The sequence below is a fragment of the Thermobia domestica genome, chromosome 10 (assembly GCF_964235325.1).
Source record: "Thermobia domestica chromosome 10, izTheDome1.hap1.1, whole genome shotgun sequence".
Lineage (NCBI taxonomy): Eukaryota > Metazoa > Arthropoda > Insecta > Zygentoma > Lepismatidae > Thermobia > Thermobia domestica.
Window position 1 is genome coordinate 234,258,215 of NC_137463.1, and position 22,728 is coordinate 234,280,942.

The 22,728-nt window shown below is 36.7% G+C and overlaps 1 protein-coding gene across 6 annotated transcripts in view; it reads left to right on the forward strand.

The window, feature by feature from the left end:
* Nucleotides 1-22,728, forward strand: part of LOC145663088 (uncharacterized) — a 47,917-nt gene that overhangs the window by 14,881 nt on the left and 10,308 nt on the right. For all 6 annotated transcript variants that reach the window (XM_081729352.1, XM_081729354.1, XM_081729350.1 and 3 more), the window contains exons 2-3: nucleotides 865-1,086; nucleotides 20,729-20,970. In XM_081729352.1, coding sequence (XP_081585478.1) covers nucleotides 1,006-1,086; nucleotides 20,729-20,970 — 323 coding nt within the window. In that variant the 5' untranslated portion in view covers nucleotides 865-1,005. The remainder of the gene's footprint in view (nucleotides 1-864; nucleotides 1,087-20,728; nucleotides 20,971-22,728) is intronic.

Here is a 22,728-nt window from a genome sequence, read left to right on the forward strand (position 1 = left end):
TCTTCTGTATTGTATTAGTTCGCAAAATTACTACCTTTCAACTGGTAAGCGTTGAAAGCACGCACTATTCAGAAATAACGAAAAGACTGAATCCTTACCTTCTCATGTTTCCAGCCAGGACTACAAACAAAAACCTACTTCAGTACTATATAATTTCTACAGGGGATTGGGGGCGGAGCCCCGTACCAAGTAACTGTACTAGATTGACACACAAGGAATGTGAATTTCCTTTCTCAGGAAATGCAGTGTTACGTGTTACGGGAGGAATTTCATTAATAGGTCCAGATTGATTCCACGCTGACTGACCATAATTACAGCGTGTGCACATACGGCATGAAAACCACACCTGACCGACAGTTCTCTTCTTACCACACAAATATTCAGTCTTCGGAAACTTTACATGCCAATTGTAGACTGCCTTCCTGCTTGTGGCTGCATTCCCGTACTTCATCGTAAATTTTCTTTGGACATGAATTGCACTCTATTTTGTCAATATTTTTTCAAAAGTGTTCCGGACTTTTTTTACACGGGGTATATATACGTATATACAACGTTGTAACATCGGGGTCACAGATGAATACATGTAAGCAGAATCCATTTTTCAATATAATTCCACTGAGGGAAAAGAAGGGAAACTTGAGTACGGTCATCTCATCCCCGGCTGCGCCACTGCGCCTTGCATAAGATGTGTAAATAGTTACTGAATGTTACTATCATATACTCAGTGGTGGGAAATTTCCAATATAAAAGTGTCACTTTGCAGTTCTGTCGTCCAGAATCCCATTCAATATTGAGTGGTAGTTATTTTTACTTTTTTACTAAGTTAAGTTAATGTATACTTTTTGTATATTAATATTATTTCAGGTCGTAGATGTGGATGAATTACTACGAAAAGTTTATGAACTCTCTAAAGTTGCATTGAATGAATTCATAGAGTTAACTTTGGAAACAGAATATCAATCAAAGAGGTTATTAGGGGAGAAGAAAGGTGCTGGAAAAGGCAAGATGAGCGAGGATCAGTGTGCGACACCTCAAGATGATTCTTTGGAAAAGGACTCCCAGCATATAGTGCCAAAGCCTTTAGAGGTGAGTTGTTGGTTTTATATTATAAGTAGGGAGATTGATCTTCATTAAGTTTTGTAAATGCTAATAGCATTGTGTACTTTTCACTATTTTCTTGTCTCTTTCCTGACAAAGTAACAGGCTACTGTTTTTCTTACCCTGGAATTTAGTTAAGATCTACGATTTTATTGTAGTTTGTATTTCGATATAGAGTATTATTTTTTTGTTTATTTTGGGTAGGTAGAGTATAATGTTCCTTTAAGACCAGCAAGGCTATATATAAGACATGGTCCTACAGTTGAAGGTGGAATTGTAGCACCAGCGTGCATTGAAACTTCGAACCTATCCTACTGGCAGTTGAAATCAGGATCCCGTGCACCAAAGGCGCGAGAACGAACCAGTAGACTACGGAGTACGTATTTCATATGTACATTCATGTCCAAAATGATTGTCGCATATTTATAACTGTCTTCTTGTAAGAATATAATTTGGTAATGATTTTGGAGAGTGTTTTTAATATTGATGCTAACTACGTGTATAATCGGAAAATGTATATGGTACTTTCACAGGAAAAGAATTATAAATACGAAAATTAGAATGAGTAAAACAAAATGTTGCTAAATGGACAAAAAAAGTTTTATTTTCGTTTTTTTGTTCTTATTTACTGCTCTTTTGACATGAAATTTGCCACAGACATGTCTTTGCCGATTATACACATACTAACATTATAAGAAATACTGGGCGAATTCGTTATCAAATTATATTCCTACAACAACATTGCGAACTCCCCTGTGTCCGGGCCTAAATCGTGGGGACGAAATGAATTTGGACATAGAAAAGTTCCCTTCCGTTCACCATGTAAAATGAACGGGAATAAGGAAGTTAACATAAATTATGCGAGAGGTAAATGATTGAAATAATAAACCAAATTTAACAGAAGATACGTTCATGTATTTTAGATTTGAAAATGTGGTTTATAGTGTAGTGTGTTTGTAATTAGAGTTCTGGTAAGTCATTCCTGCCAGATCTTAAGTACGGTATTTCTAGACATTGTATCGCTGACAACAAATTCAGAAACACATACCTTCTGAGTCCCTGGATGTCCTCCTCCGTAGAGATGATGGTAAAGCTCTGTAATCACAGTCCTAGATGGTCAGCGGGCTCGACGTTCTCCTTGTGTCTTACGTGTCCTGGGTTGGAGTCCTTAGGCAGCCATTCGTGACTTCTCAGTTCTTCGTGGTATCAATGAGCGAATATCCTTTAAACAACTTTCACTTAACTTAGAACTACTCTGTAATCGTGGTCTAATTCGTTTTGGTGAATATCGTGATGTTAGTTCTTTCTCGTAAGAATCTGACTTTCTGAAGTTGTCTCGACTACGACTACCACTCCTCCTCTAACTCTGTCTCCGACTGCCTTTGACTGCTTTCTTTCAACTGCTTCCAACTCCTCTAACTCTTCTCACTCCTCCTCGAGACCAGCGACCCTCTCGTTTTGTACCGCTTCCTTGATTCTGGAATCTGCTTCATCACCCTTACGTCAGAGGTGCGTTGTCCTTTCTGCTCCAGGAAACTTCTCAGTTTCCTCATTGTTGATCAGCGGTTACAATCCCCAGAATGCCTGTGACCGCAATGCTGACAGTTTTGACATACCCGAAATTGTGTCCGTGTTAACAAACGTTTTACAAGATTTCCTTACATTAAATTTCTTTAATTCTTTCAAGTAATGAGTACTTTAAATTCTTGTTCTCATTTATGACAATTATAACAATTCGCCAAATCGTGTTTTCCCCAATACCAAAGTTATATAACTTATTACATAAAACTGACTACGATGTAATGTGTTTATGTAATGGTTTTTGTTATCCAATTCTTTCTTAATTTCATTTTACTGAAATGATTCGATGAATAATTTCTGAATTATACTAGAACATAAAATTATTAAATGGAAATAAAAAATTAAACAAAATAAATACTAAAATATATGCTCTGGGCTACAACATATTTATAGACATGCGACAATAATTTTGGACATCCCCATCTCGGGTATGTGGAGATTACAGATTCCTTTATCATATGTAAATATTCTTTGTTATGTAGAGATTGTTGTAGAATATGCTGTTACCACTTCCTCATAATTAACAGCCGTCACGCATATAATTCGAACAATATGAGATATTTTGAAGTTCAAAACTTCAATATGTGTGACTAGTAGGATCAAATTATAACTAGTATGCGTGATCAATTATTGTGCCTTTCTCATGAGATACTTGCTAGTGTTTATTTATTTATTTATTTTTTAATCACAAGAGTTTTCCTTTTCTCCTTTTTAATACTACGTAATCTTCCGTCCTAGTACATACATAAAAATTATTTTATTTCCTCCCTTTTTTCTCTTTATGAAAAGAAACAACACTATCTTTCAGGACGTAAGTCAACCATGGACGGCTGTATAATATAGTCACAAAAATTACATGCCTTCCCGATTAATATAAAGACACACATATATATATATATATATATATATATATATACGAGGGCAAGTCAAGAAAGACTTGGACTGATTTTTTTCCCGGCAGTTCTGTTAACGCTGGAGCTTCATAGTTTGGCATACAAGTAGAAGGGTCTTGCTGTGCATATATATAAAATGTTGTTAAGGAATCATTGCATGTTTGGTAACCACGACTTTTTATTTCAGGTGATGTTCTGCGCCGCCTCTAGAAGTCGCCTGTAGAAGAAATGGAGTCATTACGAGATGAACAATTTGCAGCTATACGGTTCTGCTATCGCCTGGGGAAAAGTGCAACAGAAACTCTAGGAATGTTGAGAGCAGCCTACAAAGATGACGCTCTGCCACGAATTACCGTGTTCTGGTGGTTCAAAGAGTTTAAAGAGGGTCGAATGACAATCACGAAAGCTGGTGGACCAGGTGTATCAGCGTCAGCTGTTACTGAGGTGAACATTAACACGGCAGCAGTCATTGTTAGAGAAGATCGCCGCATCAGTATCGACGATCTGGCAGCCGCACTACGCATATCTCATGGCAGTGCCTTCAAAATTTTGCATGACCACCTCCACATGAGCCGAGTGTGTGCGCGATGGATTCCGCGACTCCTGACACCAGAGCAAAAGGCCGTTCGAGTGGAGACTTGCAGGGAGCTGTTGCAAAGGTTTGAGGATGGTGGAGACGCCTACCGCACCGTGCGACTTTTTTCTATTCCCTGCCCTAAAATCCAGACTGCGTGGACGCCGCTTCTCCGATAATTCTGAGGTTCTGAAGGCATCGGAGGCGGTTTTGAAGGACCTTTCAAAGAATGGCCTGCGACACGTGTTTGAGGACTGGAAGACTCGAATGAAAAAGTGCATTCAAATGGGCGGGGACTACTTTGAAAAGGATCATGTGCCTGTTGCTGAGTAATAATAAATTGCCTAGAAAAAAAATCAGTCCAAGTCTTTCTTGACTAGCCCTCGTATATATATATATATATATATAATATTCAAATAGGCCCTATGGAGAGTCTGCAACTCCGGCTCAAGTCTATGAGAGATTTGACACACACACAAAAAAAAAGTGTAATATACAGTTCTTGATGATACCTCTGTTCCCAAAGCAAAAAGTTTGTCAGCTTTCTGTGACGGCTTACGAATAATCCACAAACTTTCTGCACGCATTTTAGTAATGACATAGTAAAATTATATTTGGTCTAGGAATTAATTCGTGCGGGTGGACAAGAGATGGCGCAACGAACGGAGCGTCCCACAGTTCCGTGTATCCACACATGTGTTGCAAACCCCTGTCATCGCGTATCGTTCGTAGTATAGGGCAGTGGATTAAAGCGTCAACAACACCAGTTTGTAGTTAAGTGAACATGGCGCAATTTGTGCCTGATAAAGTGTTTTTGCGGGGTGTCCTGCTGCATTACTTTAACATGCAGATAAGTGCGACTGAAAGTCATCGTATTTTGGTGGATGTGTATGGTGACCATGCTCTAGCTGAGCGAACGTGTCAGAAGTGGTTTGCACGGTTTAGAAGTGGTGATTTCGGCTTGGCAGACCAAGAGCGAGCTGGACAGCCAAAAAAATTTCAAGACGAAGAATTGACAGCATTGCTCGAGCAGGATTCGTGTCAAACGCAGGAACAACTTGCAGCAGCATTAGGCGTTGATCAAACAACAGTCTCCAAACGCTTGAAAGCCATGGGAATGATTCAAAAGGTGTCACATTGGGTTCCACATGAATTGAAAGACAGAGACGTTGAAAGACGAAAAACCATTTGCGAATTGCTGCTTCAACGACAGAGCAGAAAGGGGTTTCTGCATCGAATTATTACGGGTGATGAGAAGTGGATCCATTACGAGAACCCTAAACGAAAAAAGGCCTGGGTGAAACCAGGTGAACCAGGTCCATCACAACCAAAACGAGATATTCACTATGCAAAGGTTATGCTGTGCATATGGTGGGATATGAAAGGTGTGGTGTACTATGAGCCTCTGCAACCGGGTGAAACTATGAATGGAGAACGTTATCGACGACAATTAATGCGTTTGAAGCAATCTCTGGTCAGAACACGACCAGAATGGGAGAACAGACATGATAAACTTATTGTTCAACATGATAACGCTCGCCCACATGTCGCAAAACCGGTCAAAACCTATTTAGAAAATGTCGGATGGGAAGTTTTACCCCACCCGCCGTATTCACCAGACGTTGCTCCTTCGGACTACTACGTGTTCGATTGCATGAACAACGATTTGATTGGACAGCGGTTTACTTCTTCAGAAGATATCGAAACATGGGTCTCTGACTGGATCGCTTCCAAGGATGAGGACTTCTTTCGCCACGGAATCCGTACATTGCCTGACAGATGGGCGAAAGTGGTGGCTAGCGATGGACAATATTTTTCTTAAGGTATTTATGTATTTTGTGTTTGTACTACAGCTTCAATGTGTGCGTACCAACCGCACGAATTAATTCCTAGACCAAATAAGATAACATTTTCATATAATTATAGGGATGTACCGATATATCGGTATCGGTGATATCGTCCACTTCTGGTTGTATCGGTATCGGCCAATGGTCATGGATATTTACCGATACATTTTCCAGATTTTTTCAATTTGTTTAGTATTAACAGTGACACTTATATTTCATAGTTTTCTTTTAGACTTAAAGAGGATCTAAATTATTATCAATTGTACAATTGATTTCTTTTATGCATGTATACGCCTTTGATTTGCCCTACTCGTACTCAACTGATGTTTTTAGTCCCTCCGTGCCAAAATACTCGTGAAGAAAGCCAAAGGTCCCCAGTCAGGATCATCGGCGCCGGAAGAAAGTTTTCTAAGGAAGGCCCATTCCATGGTTGTTATATTACGTCTGGTATTTAATATACGTGGTTTGCTATAGTACGGATACATTTTCGTGAGCCAGGGGGCCGAGCCCAGGCCCGTAGCCAGCCCAAAAGCATAGGGGGGGGGACATCGATCCAACCATATAGTTCATTTGCAAGCCTACCGTGAAAATTTTAGGGGGGATCCGGCTCCCTAGGACCCCTTGGATACGGGCCTCACCCTGCCCTCCCCCTTCGGGCGCCAATGATCAGAATAGCAGACTCGTCATTTGAATTTTAAACGAGACAAAAGTTTCGATTCAGAAGAAAATGTTATGGAAGAAACCCACAAGACGCTCACTTTGTCATTATTTTCTCCTACTTGCTGATTAAAACCAATTAGTTCTAAAGTTAATAAGTAGTTTTATCGTTTTCGACCTCGCTTAAATAACCCTCTTATTTTTTTATGCTATACACAACACCTGGTTCACCACGCGTAATTTTTTAAACAATAAAAATGTGTAACGGTAGTAACAGTTTGCATTATATGTATCCAGGGACGGCGATTAGGAAGGGCAGGAGGGGGCATTTGCCCCTTTTCTTTTTTGAAATGACCCCTTAATGTATATAGTTTCATTTGAAAATGTAAAGTTTTTGTACGTATTACTGGTTCATAGAAAAACTGCCGCCATATAATATTTCCCATGGCGTGAGTACATAATGGTTATTCGATTAAGAGAGCTACATGAATTGCGTTTTAATTGTCAAGGAGAATGGCATAAAAATTAACCTTTTGGAGCGCATTAATTCGAGCGTACTTTCATTTCTTGTTACAAGGCCTCGATGTGTCAGCCGCTTTGAAACTAATGGAGAGAACATTTTGCAAAACAAAAAAAGTCTTTCACAAGTTATTCTTTAATTGCACAAAAATCGAGTCACTAAAATGTCTTTTCTTCTTTTTAATAGTAAGGAATATTGATTAATAAGAGAGTAATAAGTAGAGACCGGATGTTAGGCAAAATGCCTATTCTTTAATATTAAAGATGTGATCCAAAAGAACACTTTAAAATTTATATGGGGGTTTATAGTTTCGATTTAAGCCAATTTTATTTTGCCTATATCGCCCCTTACTGCCTAAATAATTACTTTAGTGCCTAATGTTGCCTATTCTACGCATTTCCTTAAAAAAAGCCTTCATTGGAAAAAGATATAATTTATATAATATAAATAACACACATATATTAGGTGTTTGTAAACACAAGCATGTGATAACATTACAATATTACTATATATATATATATATATATATAGTAAAAGAAGATATTCTTTGAATATTATCTATGGCTTGGATCTATTTTTTAATTGTATTAAGTATTTATCATCATTGTTTCGAGTCACATTTTAGTGCCTATTTTACTGCCTATTTTTGAATTTTTAAGTGCCTATTTGCCTGCCTATTTTCCAGGTTTTTAATGCCTAAACATCCGGTCTCTAGTAATAAGAATCAACTTCTACCTTTTCTATTGCTTTGCCTACAACATTTATGATATTCCGCAGTTACAAATTGGAAGTTGAAGGAGGAGTTGACTCACTAGTCCAAACAGTCCTAAAAATGAACGGTCATTACGCCATGAATTGACCAAAACCATAGATGGGGGAAAATGTGTAATACTACACGTACTTACACACAAAATATGCCATCGACACCTGCGATGCAAAACTAGAAACGTGAAAAGGCCTGCAACCATAGGCACTTACAAAAATGTTTCTATACATAACTGAAATATAAACACTTTGATATTCAGTAAAATGCACGTATGTTCCCTGGAACATAACGTACGTCTTCCACCTAGAAAAGATGTGTAAACACACAAAATACAAATGCTCTTCTAGCATCGTAAAGATATGTCTCTATAAGACAAAATGCATGAAACCTATTAAAAGAAAACCATGGGATACAAACATGAAAATATAGTCAACGACATTACAACTTTCTGGTCGACCTGAAGGATTCACTGGAAGGATCACCCTGAAGTTTAGGAAAACACTGAATTTCCTTAAGCATGACGTCGTCTTTTAATTTCGTATTTTTTTTCTGGCGATTTGTGAAAGTAACATTTCTGTTGCGCTTGCACCTTCGGTCGTATACAACCTTGATTTCTGAATCATTACTTGTACTATCAGTACTACTGGTGTCTTACATTCCGAATAAGCCGAATCACTATAATGCCTATTTCTAACTTGTCTAGGAATATCTGTCTCTACTAGGGGCTCAAATTCTGGCGCTTTATTTTCAGTACTTCCTATTCTCTGAGCGAGCTCTACCATATCACGCCTAATTTCTTTTATGTTCTTATCTATTGCCCGTATTTCAGCGCGACATTCTGCGTTAGATTCAGTTTTTACTTTCATATTATAATCTATGATGTCGCTTCTTCGTACGCCATCTTAATGTCTTTTCCTTGCCTTTCTACGCGTTCGGAAATTTCCTCAATACGGTCATGCATCTCATCTAATTTATCGACTGTGTCTATATGTAAACTAACGCAGCGCTCCTTATTAGCCTGACACACATCTCGAGCTGATTCCAACTGACCCTGGAAGGATTGTGTGCATTCGTGCAAACCTCCTAAATGATCCTGGATTTTACAAACTTTTGTTTCTATTAGTTCTACGCGATGACAAGTTTCCTCAGTTTGTTGCCTAACTTCGACGCTGGTCTGTGTGGCGAGTTCGATTGCCTGTTTCGTACTATGACTAACTTCGCGAAGCTTGTTATGAATTTTAAGTGTTATGCCATCGTATTTTTGTTCGAGGATTTCGTGCTTACGTTTACTTTCGGCTTCTACAGACCTAATACTCTCGTCTAATCTTTCGTTATTTTCGCGACATTCTTTTTGCACGGCGTCTCACTTCTGACCTAATTCGCTCTTTAACTCAATAAAATTATCTTTATTCTCATCTACTTTTTGTTCTAATCTAGCAAAATTCTCTTTAAACACTGCCTTGTTCTCTTCATTTTTCTTTTCTAATCTATCTAGTTTTTCTTTATTCTCATTCCTTAGTGCGAGAAAATTATCTGTAAGGCGAGCGAAATTCTCTTGATTCTTTTTTTTTTTTCTCCAACCTCTAATTTTTGAAAGAATGAATCTAATCTAGTAGCCAAATCTATTTCCTGATATGGCATCTTGGACAAACATAAGCTTAAAACGTACAGTTAGAATAAAATAAAGTACCACAAAAACATATGATTAAAATCACCTGAAAGAGATTTTCTTTTTTCAGATTACTGGTTCTAAGCTGAAAAAGAAATGATACATTAAAATATTGATCTTATAAGTATATTCGAGCACCAACCGTCTCGATTTGGATCGGTAGTTCGGGCGTCATTTATTTATAACCAGTGGGAAATCAGGTCGCTGTTCGGGCTGCCATTTATTTATAGCCAATTCGTCGTCTCTGTTCGGGAGGACATTTATTTGTAACCAATCAAGTGTCGGGTCACTGTTCGGGCGACATTTATTTGTAACCACCCGGGTAGTAGTCTGTCCTCCGTGGTCCTGGCAATGGGTATTTGCTGGAGACCTGAACTTACCTGGGTAGGACGTTGAAGTACCTCTCCAAGAAGGAATTACAAATTATTTCCAAATCACTCGTCGGTTTCACTGATTAGATGAGCATTAGGCGCCGAGAGGTTCGGGTGTCTCGTCTCGAAAACCTCATGGACAATCAGACGGTCATCCAGACCATAACGCATACAAACCTCATTCACACATATAACGAAAACACACCGGGTTAAATGACTCTATACTTATTTATTAGAATACTATTAAGAGAAAAAAATAACAATGAGAAATGATCTCAATACTTAACACAGAATATGTATAATAGTCTTTATTACTAAAATCACACTTTGCCTTTTTTAATGCACTGTAGCCCTTTATCACTTTGATTTATATATAGGAGATTATGACTGAAATTTCACTATAAATGCTTTTTTCACACCATTGACGCACTTGAGGGATTAGCACTGGGGAAAAAGTTGCCGGGATAATCCACGTAGCAATCTAGTTGCTGTTCCAAACAATCCTAAAGAGTTAAGAAGAGTCTTCAGCAAAAAAGTTTCCAAAGTGGAATGCTAATGTTGGGAGGGCGCGTTTATGATTTACACGCACATGGGCTGTGAACCTGGGACTTCACTAGTTGGGGCTAACCGTAAGAAAACGTCCTTCACCGGCTAATAGCTTGTGCCCCTTAACACAAAGTCATACTGGATTCCCGACGCGATGTGCATGGTGGCTGCACACAATTCCAGAGTCAAACTCCTCGAGCGCAAAGGTTCGAGATACAAGCTTCAATGGTTGACTGAAGAGTGTTGGCAGATCATTCTAAAAACCCCTCAGTTAAATCACCTGTATGCACATGCAAACAGAATACGGAATAGAATTTATGTTAATTTTAGTCCACTGGCCACGATGTACGAGACACTCGAGCCACGATGATAACTCGAGCGTGTGAAAATACAGATAATGAACTGCAAAAGCAATGTGACTGGCGTCACTCTGGTCACTTGAACATCTGGTCAGCTAGTATGACTAAAGAAAGCACTCAATTCAGTTCAAAATAACTGCAGAATATATACTGTGCATATTAATAAGTCAGGGAGAAACACTGAGAAGGTTCGTCGCTCACTGAAATGTTTTCACCAAAAAGTAATGTTTTAAATATATATATGAAAAAGCGATGAAAGACTTCTTTGTCCAGTTGTGTGAAAGGAAGCAATTCCCACCGAAGAAAGAACTTACTTGCGGCGCAGAATAAAGTATAAATCGAAAAAATAAACACTGTGTTTACGAAATATACAGAGCGTCCATAAAAAATACTTCTACAACCTGGTAGCGGTTATAATATAATCTTTTAATTTTGCTTTCAGTTTCGTAAGTTCGGACTGATTGGCTGGTAAGAGATGAAACAGGAACTTCCGAGATGATATTTTCAAAAGGTACCCAATAAAAGTCTTCATTTTCTGGCCACTGAGAATTCCCAGAGCGATTCATGAATTGCCCTCCGAGGTACAAAAATAATAATTACAAAAATACCAAAAGCACCGTTTTTATATCTTAGCCATACATGTATATATTAACCATAATGATTCTATAAAAAAAAGCTTTCAAAAGTTTCATAGTTGTAACTTACGAGCAATGACACAATTTCTAACAAAATCTAACACTGTATATTTCCGTACATGTAAAATAAAAAAAAAATTTAAAAATGCGAAAAGCATCCTTTTTATTTTTTAACCATATCATTTATGTGCTAAGATGATTCTATTTTAAAAATTTCAGAAGTTTCATTGTTGTATCTCACGAGCAATGACACAATTTGTAACAAAATCTAACACTGTATATTTCCGTACATGTTAAATAGCAAGAAATAATAATTAACAAGCACCCTTCTTATTTTTTAACCATATCATGTATGTGCTAAGATGATTCTATTTTAAAAATTTCAGAAGTTTCATAGTTGTAACTTACGAGTTATGACATAATTTGTAACAAAACTTAAAACTATATTTCCGTACATGTAAAATATAAATAAAATATAATTACAAAAATACAAAAAACACCCTCTTTATTTTTCCACCATCCCATGTAAGTGTTAAGATGAATGTACAAAAAAGTTTCAAAAGTTTCATAGTTATAACTTTTGAGCAATGGCACAATTTGTTATGTTAAAAAAAAAAAAAAAAAAGCTTTGTATGCCCATTAGTGTTTGACAGTGTAATCTTTTGCAAAGTTTCTTAGGATCTATTGAAAGAGCAAAAATTAAGCTTTCATTTGACACCTGGATGAGCCCAATAACTTCAAAAATAAGAAAGTTATGGTAATTTTAGTTCCATGATGCAGTATGCCAGAAAGTGAAATTGGCGCCAAATTCACCTTTTTCAAAAATTTCTCCCCGGCGCATTTCTCATCCAAAAAATCGGAAAAAATTAATTTAGCATAATTTCATTGGTATTTATGAATGAAAAAATTTTGAAGGGAATCTGACATTGAAGCACAGTGCTCTAGGTGATTTGAGATGGAATGACCCTATAACGTTAAAAAGAAGGAGGGAAAGATGAACAACTCGCTGGAAGTTCAACTATTTGGCATACGGTAACGTCCGAAAATCAGTGTCCAATTGGATATTTTCCCCAAGGGGAATGAATTCACCCATATACGCCCAGTTATAACATCATATATGCCATCATAAACCATACCTTCGTGGAGTACATGTGTCACTATTACTTTTGAGTTTGACAGGCAAACATCATTTACTTCTTTGATCTATATATAGTGACACGTGTACACCACTTGAAGAAGTTGTGTGGCGTGATATTTCTCAGTTAATACGAGGACCACTATTTATATTTTGAGCCTAACAATGAAAAAACAGTATTTGTCATTGAAAATTGATTTATTGTTTTTCGAAATATTCTCCTTTATGATCAATACAGTTTTGCATTCGTTCGAACCATTTGTCAAAGCATTTTTTCCAGTCTTCTTGATAAAGCATTTTTTCCAGTCTTCAGATGACACCTCCATAATATGGTTTTTGAACGCATCAACGACTTCTTCCGCCGATGAAAATCATTGTCCACGCAATTGATTCTTGACATTCGGGATCAAGAAGAAGTCATTGGGTGCATATCAGGACTGTACGGCGGATGACCCATCAATTCGATTTTTTGCGTGTTCAAATAGTTGGTTGTTAGGCGAGATGTGTGAGAACTCGCATTGTCTTGATGAAGAATGATCCGACGGCGCTTGTTTGTTTTCCGTATTTGACCGAAGACCTCCGGCAAACAAATTGTTTTGTACCATTCAGAGTTAACCGTTCTACGTTCCTCTAAAGGCAAGTTGCCACATGACCAGTTAAAAAAAAAAAAAAAAAAAAAAAAGGCGACCATTTGTTTTGAGGTACGCCAACAACCTTTGTTGGATTTGGTTCATCTTGAAACACCCATACAATCGACTGCTGTTCACGTTCCGGCTCACATGAATATATCCATGATTCGTCACCTGTTACAATCTTATATATGCCTTTTGAATATTTATTGAGATGCACCGCCATTGTATTTATTGAGCATTTGTGTGCACCTATGAACGCGAGCTTCTTATTGAGTTTTTGTCAAATTATGTAGGATCCAACGAGAACAAACCTTTTTCACAGCTAAATGATCATGTAATATTTTATATATGCTTGTGAAGCAAATGCCTAGGGTTGCCTTAATCTCATAGTATGTCACATGACGATCTTTTAGTATTAGGTTTTGCACAGCATTAATGTTTTCTTGAATAACAACTGATTTTGGACGACCTTCGCGAATTTCGTCAGTAAGCGAATGGCGGCCACGAGTAAAGTCGTTATACCAGCGTTTCACAGTAGCAAAAGATGGGGCTTCATCGATAAATGTGGAAGTAAGTTGATCGATGCACTCTTGTCTTGATAATCTACGTCGAAAATCGTAATAAATCATCGCACGAAAATTTTCTCAAGTTATTTTTTTTTTTGTTGTTGTTGTTGTTGTTGTTGTTGTTGTTGTTACGCAATCTTCAAGTGAACGTAAACAACACAAATAAAGCTATTGACAACATTTGAAGTACGTTATGGTCAACAATGGCAAACGTTTCTATGCAAACGAAAAATGGCGCCTAACTACAATCAATTTTGCCAAGGCTCAAAATATAAATAGTGGCCGTTGTATTGAAACTGGAAGTGGTAGTAGATTTTACTACTTCCGGTTGAAGAAGAGGGGTTAGAGTGAGCCATAATATATTCTTGGGACGCATAATTGATAGTAGAAAATCAACTTGCTATCTATGACCGTTTTTACTCTATAGCGATCACGACTGAAACCGGAAGTGGTTGATTTAAGGCACAGGAAACCTCTTTTCACCATCTATTACGGTTTTTATCCTATGGTGATCAACATTAAACCCAAAGCGGTTTACACCTGAAACTTCCGGTTTGAATAGGGGTTGAGACAAAGGTTAATTTTTATCATTTTCGGTTTGTGTAGATCAATATTGAAATCGAAAGTTGTAGTGAACTTCTGCTGCTTCCGGTTTTTAGTAGAGAGTAAAGAATATAGATGATTTGTACTCTTGGGATGCTTAATTGATTCCAGAAAACTGCTTCTTCATATACATATGTTACCGTTTTTGCTCTATAGTCATCACCGTAAAAACCGGCAAATGTTTATTTTTATTACTGCGAGTTTGAATATTGCTTTCATAATCAGCTCGATTCCTAACTTTTCATCCTCTACATATCGAACAAATTTGATAATGGTCCATCGAATAATTCTTAAGATATTTTCATATTGCGGACGGAAGGATACACGGACAGGGTAAATATATAACAGAGTTCTGGTAAACCAATATCTTATCAAGATTTGTCCTAATTTGTCGTACTTTAGTTTACAAAATGAGTTATTTCCTTTTTCTATCCTCATAAGATTCGAGAAACTTATAGAGGGGGAAAAGTTATCCGTGCCAGGGATGAAAATTTTTTTCAACGGCCATACATTTTTCTCAGGGATGATACACTGTGAAGTAAGAACAGCGTTTTTCTTTTTTTTTTTTAAATGAAAGCACCCAGTGAAATTTCAACAGAAGGATATAACTAAACGCACACGGCTATCGAAATAAACTGTAGAAGTACTTTTCAGTTGTATTAATAGCGAGGGAACTCCTTAAATCATCCATCTATACATTTGTTTGGGTTAAAACGTGCGCGTGTTCGTTTTAATTAAACAAAGTTTTCTGTGTTGGTCAATTCACTATTTTGCTGTGAAATTAACTTTGTATAAGTAATGGGGTAGTGCCTAAATATTTCAAAAAGCAAGCAACATGGTGTGGTTGGAAAGGCTTTACTATCCTTTTTATCTTACAACTTCCCTTCCTATTACTGTTACGGACGTTGTTCAATTTAATTATTAAGCTTTTGTCCATGATTGTATTTTAAGTTCATTACCTTCTAATGATTTTCAAAAAACAGTGAAAGGAAATTGATATTTCGAAAGTTAATTGTGATTAATTAATGAATTCTTTATCTGTAAAAACTGCAATGTAATTCCGTCTTTGAAAGCGTTTCCAAGCACTGAAGTCTTGTACCTTTCACAAGTCATCGTATAGGTTCATTCATTGATAAATATGGTGAGGGAAGTAGATTCGTAGGTATACGTACTTAAGATTTCACCACAAGTGCAGGAAGTACATGACCTCTGCTCATGAATAAAAAAACCTACTTGGCTTTCCTAAGTCGAGAGTAGTTGCGACGTGGTACTAGTATGAAGACGTGCTTATTGAGCTGAGACCATACATAACTGATCCACTTGTATTGGATTCTATCGATCATCTATTTTCTACATCAACAGTCTGAGGTATGTACCTGTGCTTGGAAAGTTTTCAACAGGCACTACTAAACGTAACATTATACACATTAAAAACATTCCCCCAAAATGCTATTCTTTCATTTCAACAGAAAAAGTATGTTCATGAATATTGTAGTACGAATTATCGATGTCTAGATTTCTAAGAAAGTTAGTTATTGTTATGATTACAATATCTCTTGCGTACATCCCATTCTATGTAAATATGTAAATAATATATAATACATACCATAAACGCATTACTTCGGGTGCGTTGTTGCCAAACACAGCTTTAACGAACTTTTAAAAAATTAAGACGCGCAATTATATTTTGGAGAAGTGTACAATAAACCATATCTGTGAGGTAGGCAACCCAACAGCTTTTCGTGTCGTAGGTAGGTTGCTGGCTGGCATTGCTCGTCGTTATATATTTCAATCATTTCCTTACTTTCTTCCCGTGCGAAGGACGAGCACTTCTGCTAGTGATAAGTGAAAAACTAGAGAAGACAGAATGAAAAATATAGTAGGAAAAAAAATTTGACTAAAATCTGAAGTGTTTGAATTTTCAGTATTTATAGATAATGGCTTTAGTTTACATCATATTGTGACATTCAGCCATGGAGGCGTCGTCAGTTTCCCGTTGCAGATTTCATGTAGGAATCTAATTTTTTCATCTTTGTTTTTCAAAAAACTAGACCACGATAACTATTCTAAAGTTAAATGTATAAAACTTCGGTCTAGTTTGGTTACTAATCATTCAAGATCATGGTAATCTGATAATTACAAACATGTAAGTAACTATAGATAACAGTTTCCACCTTCCTTAAGTTGCCGCTGTTAAGGCATAGCACTCAGTAGGAGATAATCTCGTACACTACAATTCATAGAAACTTAAATTTGAGATGATATAGGGTGATATCAATAAAACGGAGAAGTTAACTCATTATTCCCAATTTTATGGTAGTTACTCGCATTGGTATCAATAAAAAGAGAACTGAGCACTAATCGTCTCGGCTAACCTCGGAGAAGCCCCGCCCTTTTGAAGTAACTACACCTATATTCTCGAGCCGAGTAACTACTCCGCGTTTGATATCAATAAAAATCAAAGACTCCCCTGTGATGCTAGTAACTTCTCCAAATTTGTGGAGCAAGCTAAATAGGTGACTCCGTGCGAAATATGGCAGAGTATATGATTGTTTTGCTACGTAGAAAAACTTATAAACCAAGGTTGCCCACAAAGGGGGGCTATGATGAAAACTGCGTCATTGAAATATTTGGGGTGGTTAAAATACATATAAATATGTTTGAGGGGGTGTAAAAATTAATCGAGAAGATTTTTTTTCATGGAAGAACACCTACGGATAGACAATTGAGGGGGGATGCGTCATGGATATGAGGGGGGGGGGCACCAGTGTATAAACTGTATAGAAATGTAGCAAATGGAGATTACAAAAAATATTATAAGTTCATGAAAGAAAATGTAGAGTGGTTAGCACATTTTTTAGGAGAATCAACCGAAATTTGGGGTGATGCATTAAGTAATGACGAAAGGATGCCAGTTTTCGTGCGTTACGTGAGTGATCCGGGGTTCCAGGTCAGAGTGTCAGAAGATTCTGGTGTGGCTCAAAGTACTGTGTCTATGACTACTACAAGTGTAATGGATGCGATTAAATGCTTTTACGTTAAGGTTACAATATCATTCAACATAAAACCTTCATAAAGTTCTGAATGCATTGAATGGATTAAAAAAAAAAAAAAACTGACCTTAGCTTCAGATAATTATAGAACATATTAATGTATGAATTATGCTTATAGCCTATTCGAAATAAAATATGCAATTTTATATTTTAGAAAATACTTTCCGTGAATAATGTGCTCGGCGACGCCGAGGGACGTTATCCCTCATACGTTTGATGGGTTTAGGGCTATGGATACAGGTACTACCAGTAAATATGTAGTGCATTAGTAAAACTATTAGTATTATTTTTTATTACCTTTGATGGTAACACAAGTATTCTTCAGTAAAATTTGGTTTTCCAAAACAACAGTTTATTCCAGTTATTTGTTGCTACTCTTCAAATAAGCATTATGTAGAATCAACAGCAGCAATAGCGTAAAAATTCTTGTCAAATTTAAGAAGCGTAATACTCAGAGTTCCGGAAACCACGTAACACTTACTATTTCAAGTGCTGATTCAAAACTTAAGTACTAGTGGAAGTTTCGATGTACACTGAAGAAAGCTTGCATTTTCAAGGGGGGGGGGGGGGAAACGCTATGAAAGAAGTGCTCGGGAAATTCCCGCAATTGAACGCATAAAGATCGTAACTGAATACTTAAACAATAAAATTATTTATTTTACGCTGGAAAATATTTAATTTCATCTAAGACATTTTAAAACATTTACTTTACAAAATATGAATTATGTATTTGTTAATTGTTTTAAATTAATTTTCTGGAAAGAACTGTCTTGCAACAAGTGCTCGGGAAATTCCCGTAATTGAACGCGTAAAGTATCGGAAGTGAACTTCAACAATAAAACCATTTATTTTACATTGGAAAATATTTAATTTCATTTAAGACATTTTGAAACATTTATTTTGTAAAATATGAGTTATATATTTGTTTTAAATTAATATATAGGGTGGCCCAAAATAGGTATACAGTACCGTCCTGATCAGCTTATTGCATTCTATACCACTTCTTGTTGTTATTCATGTTGCTTTATTATTTACTAGTTGAATATACCTATGCTTCGCACGGAGTCTGTATTTTGAAGTCAGCGCCTATGGGAGTATCACCATCTATCTCAGCGACCGCAAAAACTATGGATTTGATACCAATATCAGTCATTTTGGGCTATTTTTTCCATGTCTCAGTATCCCCCGGCCCGCATAAAATTGTAGCTGAATTTGCAAGTCATCGCTAATGGAAGTGTCACCATTGATCTCAGCGACCGCGAAAACTATGGTTTGACACTAATATCGATCATTTTGGATTACTTTTACATGTCTCGGTATCCCCTCTCCCCGGTGACCTCCGGCCCAGAGCCTAATAGCGTGAATTTGGAAGTTAATGCAATCGGAGTTTCTCCATTGATTTCAGCGACCGCGAAAACTATGAACTCGACACTAATATCGGTCATTTTCTACTACTTTTACATGTCCCGGTAAACGCCCCCCTGAGATACCCCTGGTTCAAATTTTGACTAAAACGTTTAACTATGGTCTGGAGCCTGGACCAAGGTATTCGTGGCTAAAATTTGGTAACTCTCGGTCAATTTGTCTGGTTCCCAAGCCGGTTCCGGTAAACGCCCCCCTGAGACCCCCCTGGTTCGAAATTTGAAAAAAAAAAACGCTTCATCATCATCTAGAGACTGTACCAAAGAACCCCTGACCAATATTTGGTAACTCTCGGTCCACTCGTCTGGTTCCCAGGTCGCACACAGACAGACACACAAACAAACTCTTCTATTTTACTTATATTAGATAGATTACATTCTTAATGTGTTTTTACCTACATCTTAAGCTAGAAAGAGCCGAAACAAACCTATAAACTAGAATGTTATACTTGATCACTGCAGGGGTGTACTTTTAGGCCACCCTTGGTATTCATATTTGGCGAACGTCACTGAGGTTCCTGGGATGATTCAATCTACATTTGTTCGTTCATCTGCCTGTAACACATATACTACAGGGTACCACTTTCAGTCTTTTAAGTTTAAATTTTCAGGGTACAAGCACGAGACATACTAAATTTCCTGTACAGGTTGACTGCATACCAACGTAAAATTTCAAAATGGCGGGTATTCACACTACAAAGCGCAATTTTCTGTCTTCTAAGTTGAAATTTTCAGAGTAGAAGCACGAGACACACTAAATTAGCTGTATATATATTTTGGCGGCGATCGAACATAAAATTTCAAAATGGCGGCCATTTTTTCAAAACAGTAGTGAATATGAAATTTTTGCTAGTTGGGACAACGATAATCTTGAAATATAAATCACATTTTAACACTTTAGCCCAAAGACATTGAAATATTTCGAAAAAACCCAATTAAACCCGAAAAAAAACAATTAAATCCGAAAATACACGAAAAAACCCATATGGGCCCAGAAGGGATGGGCTTTTTTTTTAAAAAAACGGGTTTTTTCAAACCCTGTCATCCGAGCAGTAATCGAGTTTGGTTATCACTTGTAACTACTCATATTCACTCACTTATAGAATTTGTTCATTTGTGGAAATTTCAGTTAAGAATGTCACCTCTTAATGTTATTTTTAACATTATTGAATAATGAAAAACGTGGCTGTCATTTTTAACTGGTCTGTGAATTTTACTTATTGGAAGAAAACCACTATAATTTCTTTCCACTAAAATGTTGTCCAAAACACACAAGACTTCTTTTTATCGTATATTTTAACTTACCAATGAAAATAGCTATTAGAAATTGTATTATAGAAATTGTAGAATAGCTATTAGTATTGTAAATGTATACTCGTAACTATGTATTTTCCATGGCAACTTTGCGTGTAGCTTGCCACTTGGCTCCAGATACAAAATAACATTTACTACAGTACAAGGTTCAAACTTGAGTAATGCATGAACATGATACCGAGAAACAGTGTGGTACATATCAGTAATGAAACAGCTGCCACCTTCACTTAAAAAGTTATCATGTGTCTTTCAGTCCTAAAAAAAAAAAAATGGTTACCATCTGTGTATAATAATATAACTTAGAAATGCCTCCAATAATCTGTGTCTAGTGATTACTAAAATACCGGTTCAAGAATTTAAGATGTGCAACATTCGTGTTCCTCTACAATCTGCAGCATGTCTGACAAAACTAATTAGAGGCAATCTGAAATCATTATATCAATTTTTAATCTTTGTTTGTTTATACAAATTTGTGTTCATTTTTGCAGGTTATGTGTGAAGCTGAATGTAGTGAAATGTACATTAATGAAGACGTGGGAATACAAGAACATTTATCTACAGATCCGTTTCTTTTATGTACACCTAAAAGTACCGTACCTAAGCAAGATCTCGTACTAGAACTTGTAAGAGATTATTATGAACAGGGAAAAGTTGTTAATAAGAAGGAAGAAAAAGAAGGATCTAGTAATGCTGACAGTTTTTCATTTGCAGCAGCTTTAGCAGGTCAGATGTAAGTATTAGACGCGTGATAATAAACCGGGGAATGTGAAATAAAATTGCTTATTTTTACGGTTTGTTGATATAAATGAACGTGATTTAAATCGGATGATTATTTTTTAAATCAATGATTTCAGCCAAAGTTAATATTATTTAACCCTGAAATGTCTGTTCTTTACGCTGAGAGATCACGTTTATGGAAAATATTTGAAAGGTTTATATTTGAATTTTTCCCTCTTAAGATACATATTTTGATGAAAGCAACATTGTAAAAGCCCAAACCGACCGAAGTGCTATGTTTCGAAATTAGTTAAACAGTTCATCCGTCGATGGAATGTTTCTTTGTTGAAAGGAAGTGTGAATACAAAGTTTCGTCAATCTAACTTGATGGAATTTTTTGAGCTTCATTATTTTATACACGTAGCACCCTTCATTCTCCCTTAGGATACACATTGTAATGGAAACAAAATATAACAACACGGCACAAACTGCGTGCAAAAGTTAATTTCAAATGTGGAGACAAAAAATATAATAATCCCCCTCCCCCCCCATAAGAGCGGAATTTTCGAAAATGGGGCATAGGACGAAAATAAATGAGGGAATTGAGAAGGAACAGTTTGAATTTAGTACAGGTAAGAGCACGCATGGTGGTATTGGCTTATTAAGAATACTTGTGAAAGATTTATGGAGAGAAGTGAGAAAGTGTATTTGGAAAGTGTAAAGGAGGGCCTACAGAGGGAAGACAGCATTTCACTGCAGGTAGAACGATTAGATATATATATGCGATTTGCTGACATTATAGATCTTATTGGAAAATATAAATCGAAAGAATATGAAATTAAAATAATTGCTAAAAAGACGAAAGCAATGTTGATTGAAACAAGCACTGTGTATCAATAAAAACAGCAGAGTGGAAAGTACGATAGATGATAGACAGTCACTCCTCATTTTAACGAATAAAAAGCAGGAAAATCAGTCCGAGGTTGCCAATGGTTCGTAAGTCGGGACATTTACTTTTTGTGTGTAATACTTATCTACCACTACATTAAGAAGCAAAAAGGAATAATACGTAGTAGGCAGTGTACTTTTAACCAAGCACACTATTCAATCTGACAATGTAAAATACCTGTGCGCTGTAAATTTACAGTATAATTCAACATTTTTTAGTTTAAAACCAGGATTTTCAAATTGAATGGATTACCCCATATTTTGTCCGTTGCTTCCGAAAGACCAAGGGACGAGTCTTGTGTTTGATACCTAGATGGTATTACTGCTTAAGTTATGAATGAGTCTGAACGTGAAGTAAAAGCAAGGAAAGGAATGGCAAAATAAGAATTTAGGGAGAAGGAATGTATATTTTGTTGATTTTAAAATAAAATGTTAAGGAAAACACTCCAAAAAGATTTCATGCAGAATATTGTTCTTCACGAAACAGAAATTTGCTCATTATGCAAAAGCCGTAACAAACGCGATGAAATCTGACTGAGAGAAAAGTGGAGAAAATAATCAGGGACAAGAGGCATTGCCAATGGGGAAGTGCAAGGAATACAATTTGTGTGATGTAATTCAAAAAGGGAAGGAAAATGGTCAGGATGTGGTTTGGGCAAGAATTATATTCTGAGCGACATGATACAAGACTGATGGAAGGAAAGAAAAAGGAAAATTACAATTAACAAAAGGTACTAGAAGATACTAGTGTGCTAGCCGAGGGCTGCAGTGGACGTGACTTACTAATGCTGGCAGAATACTTAATGATGATTGCCTCATTACA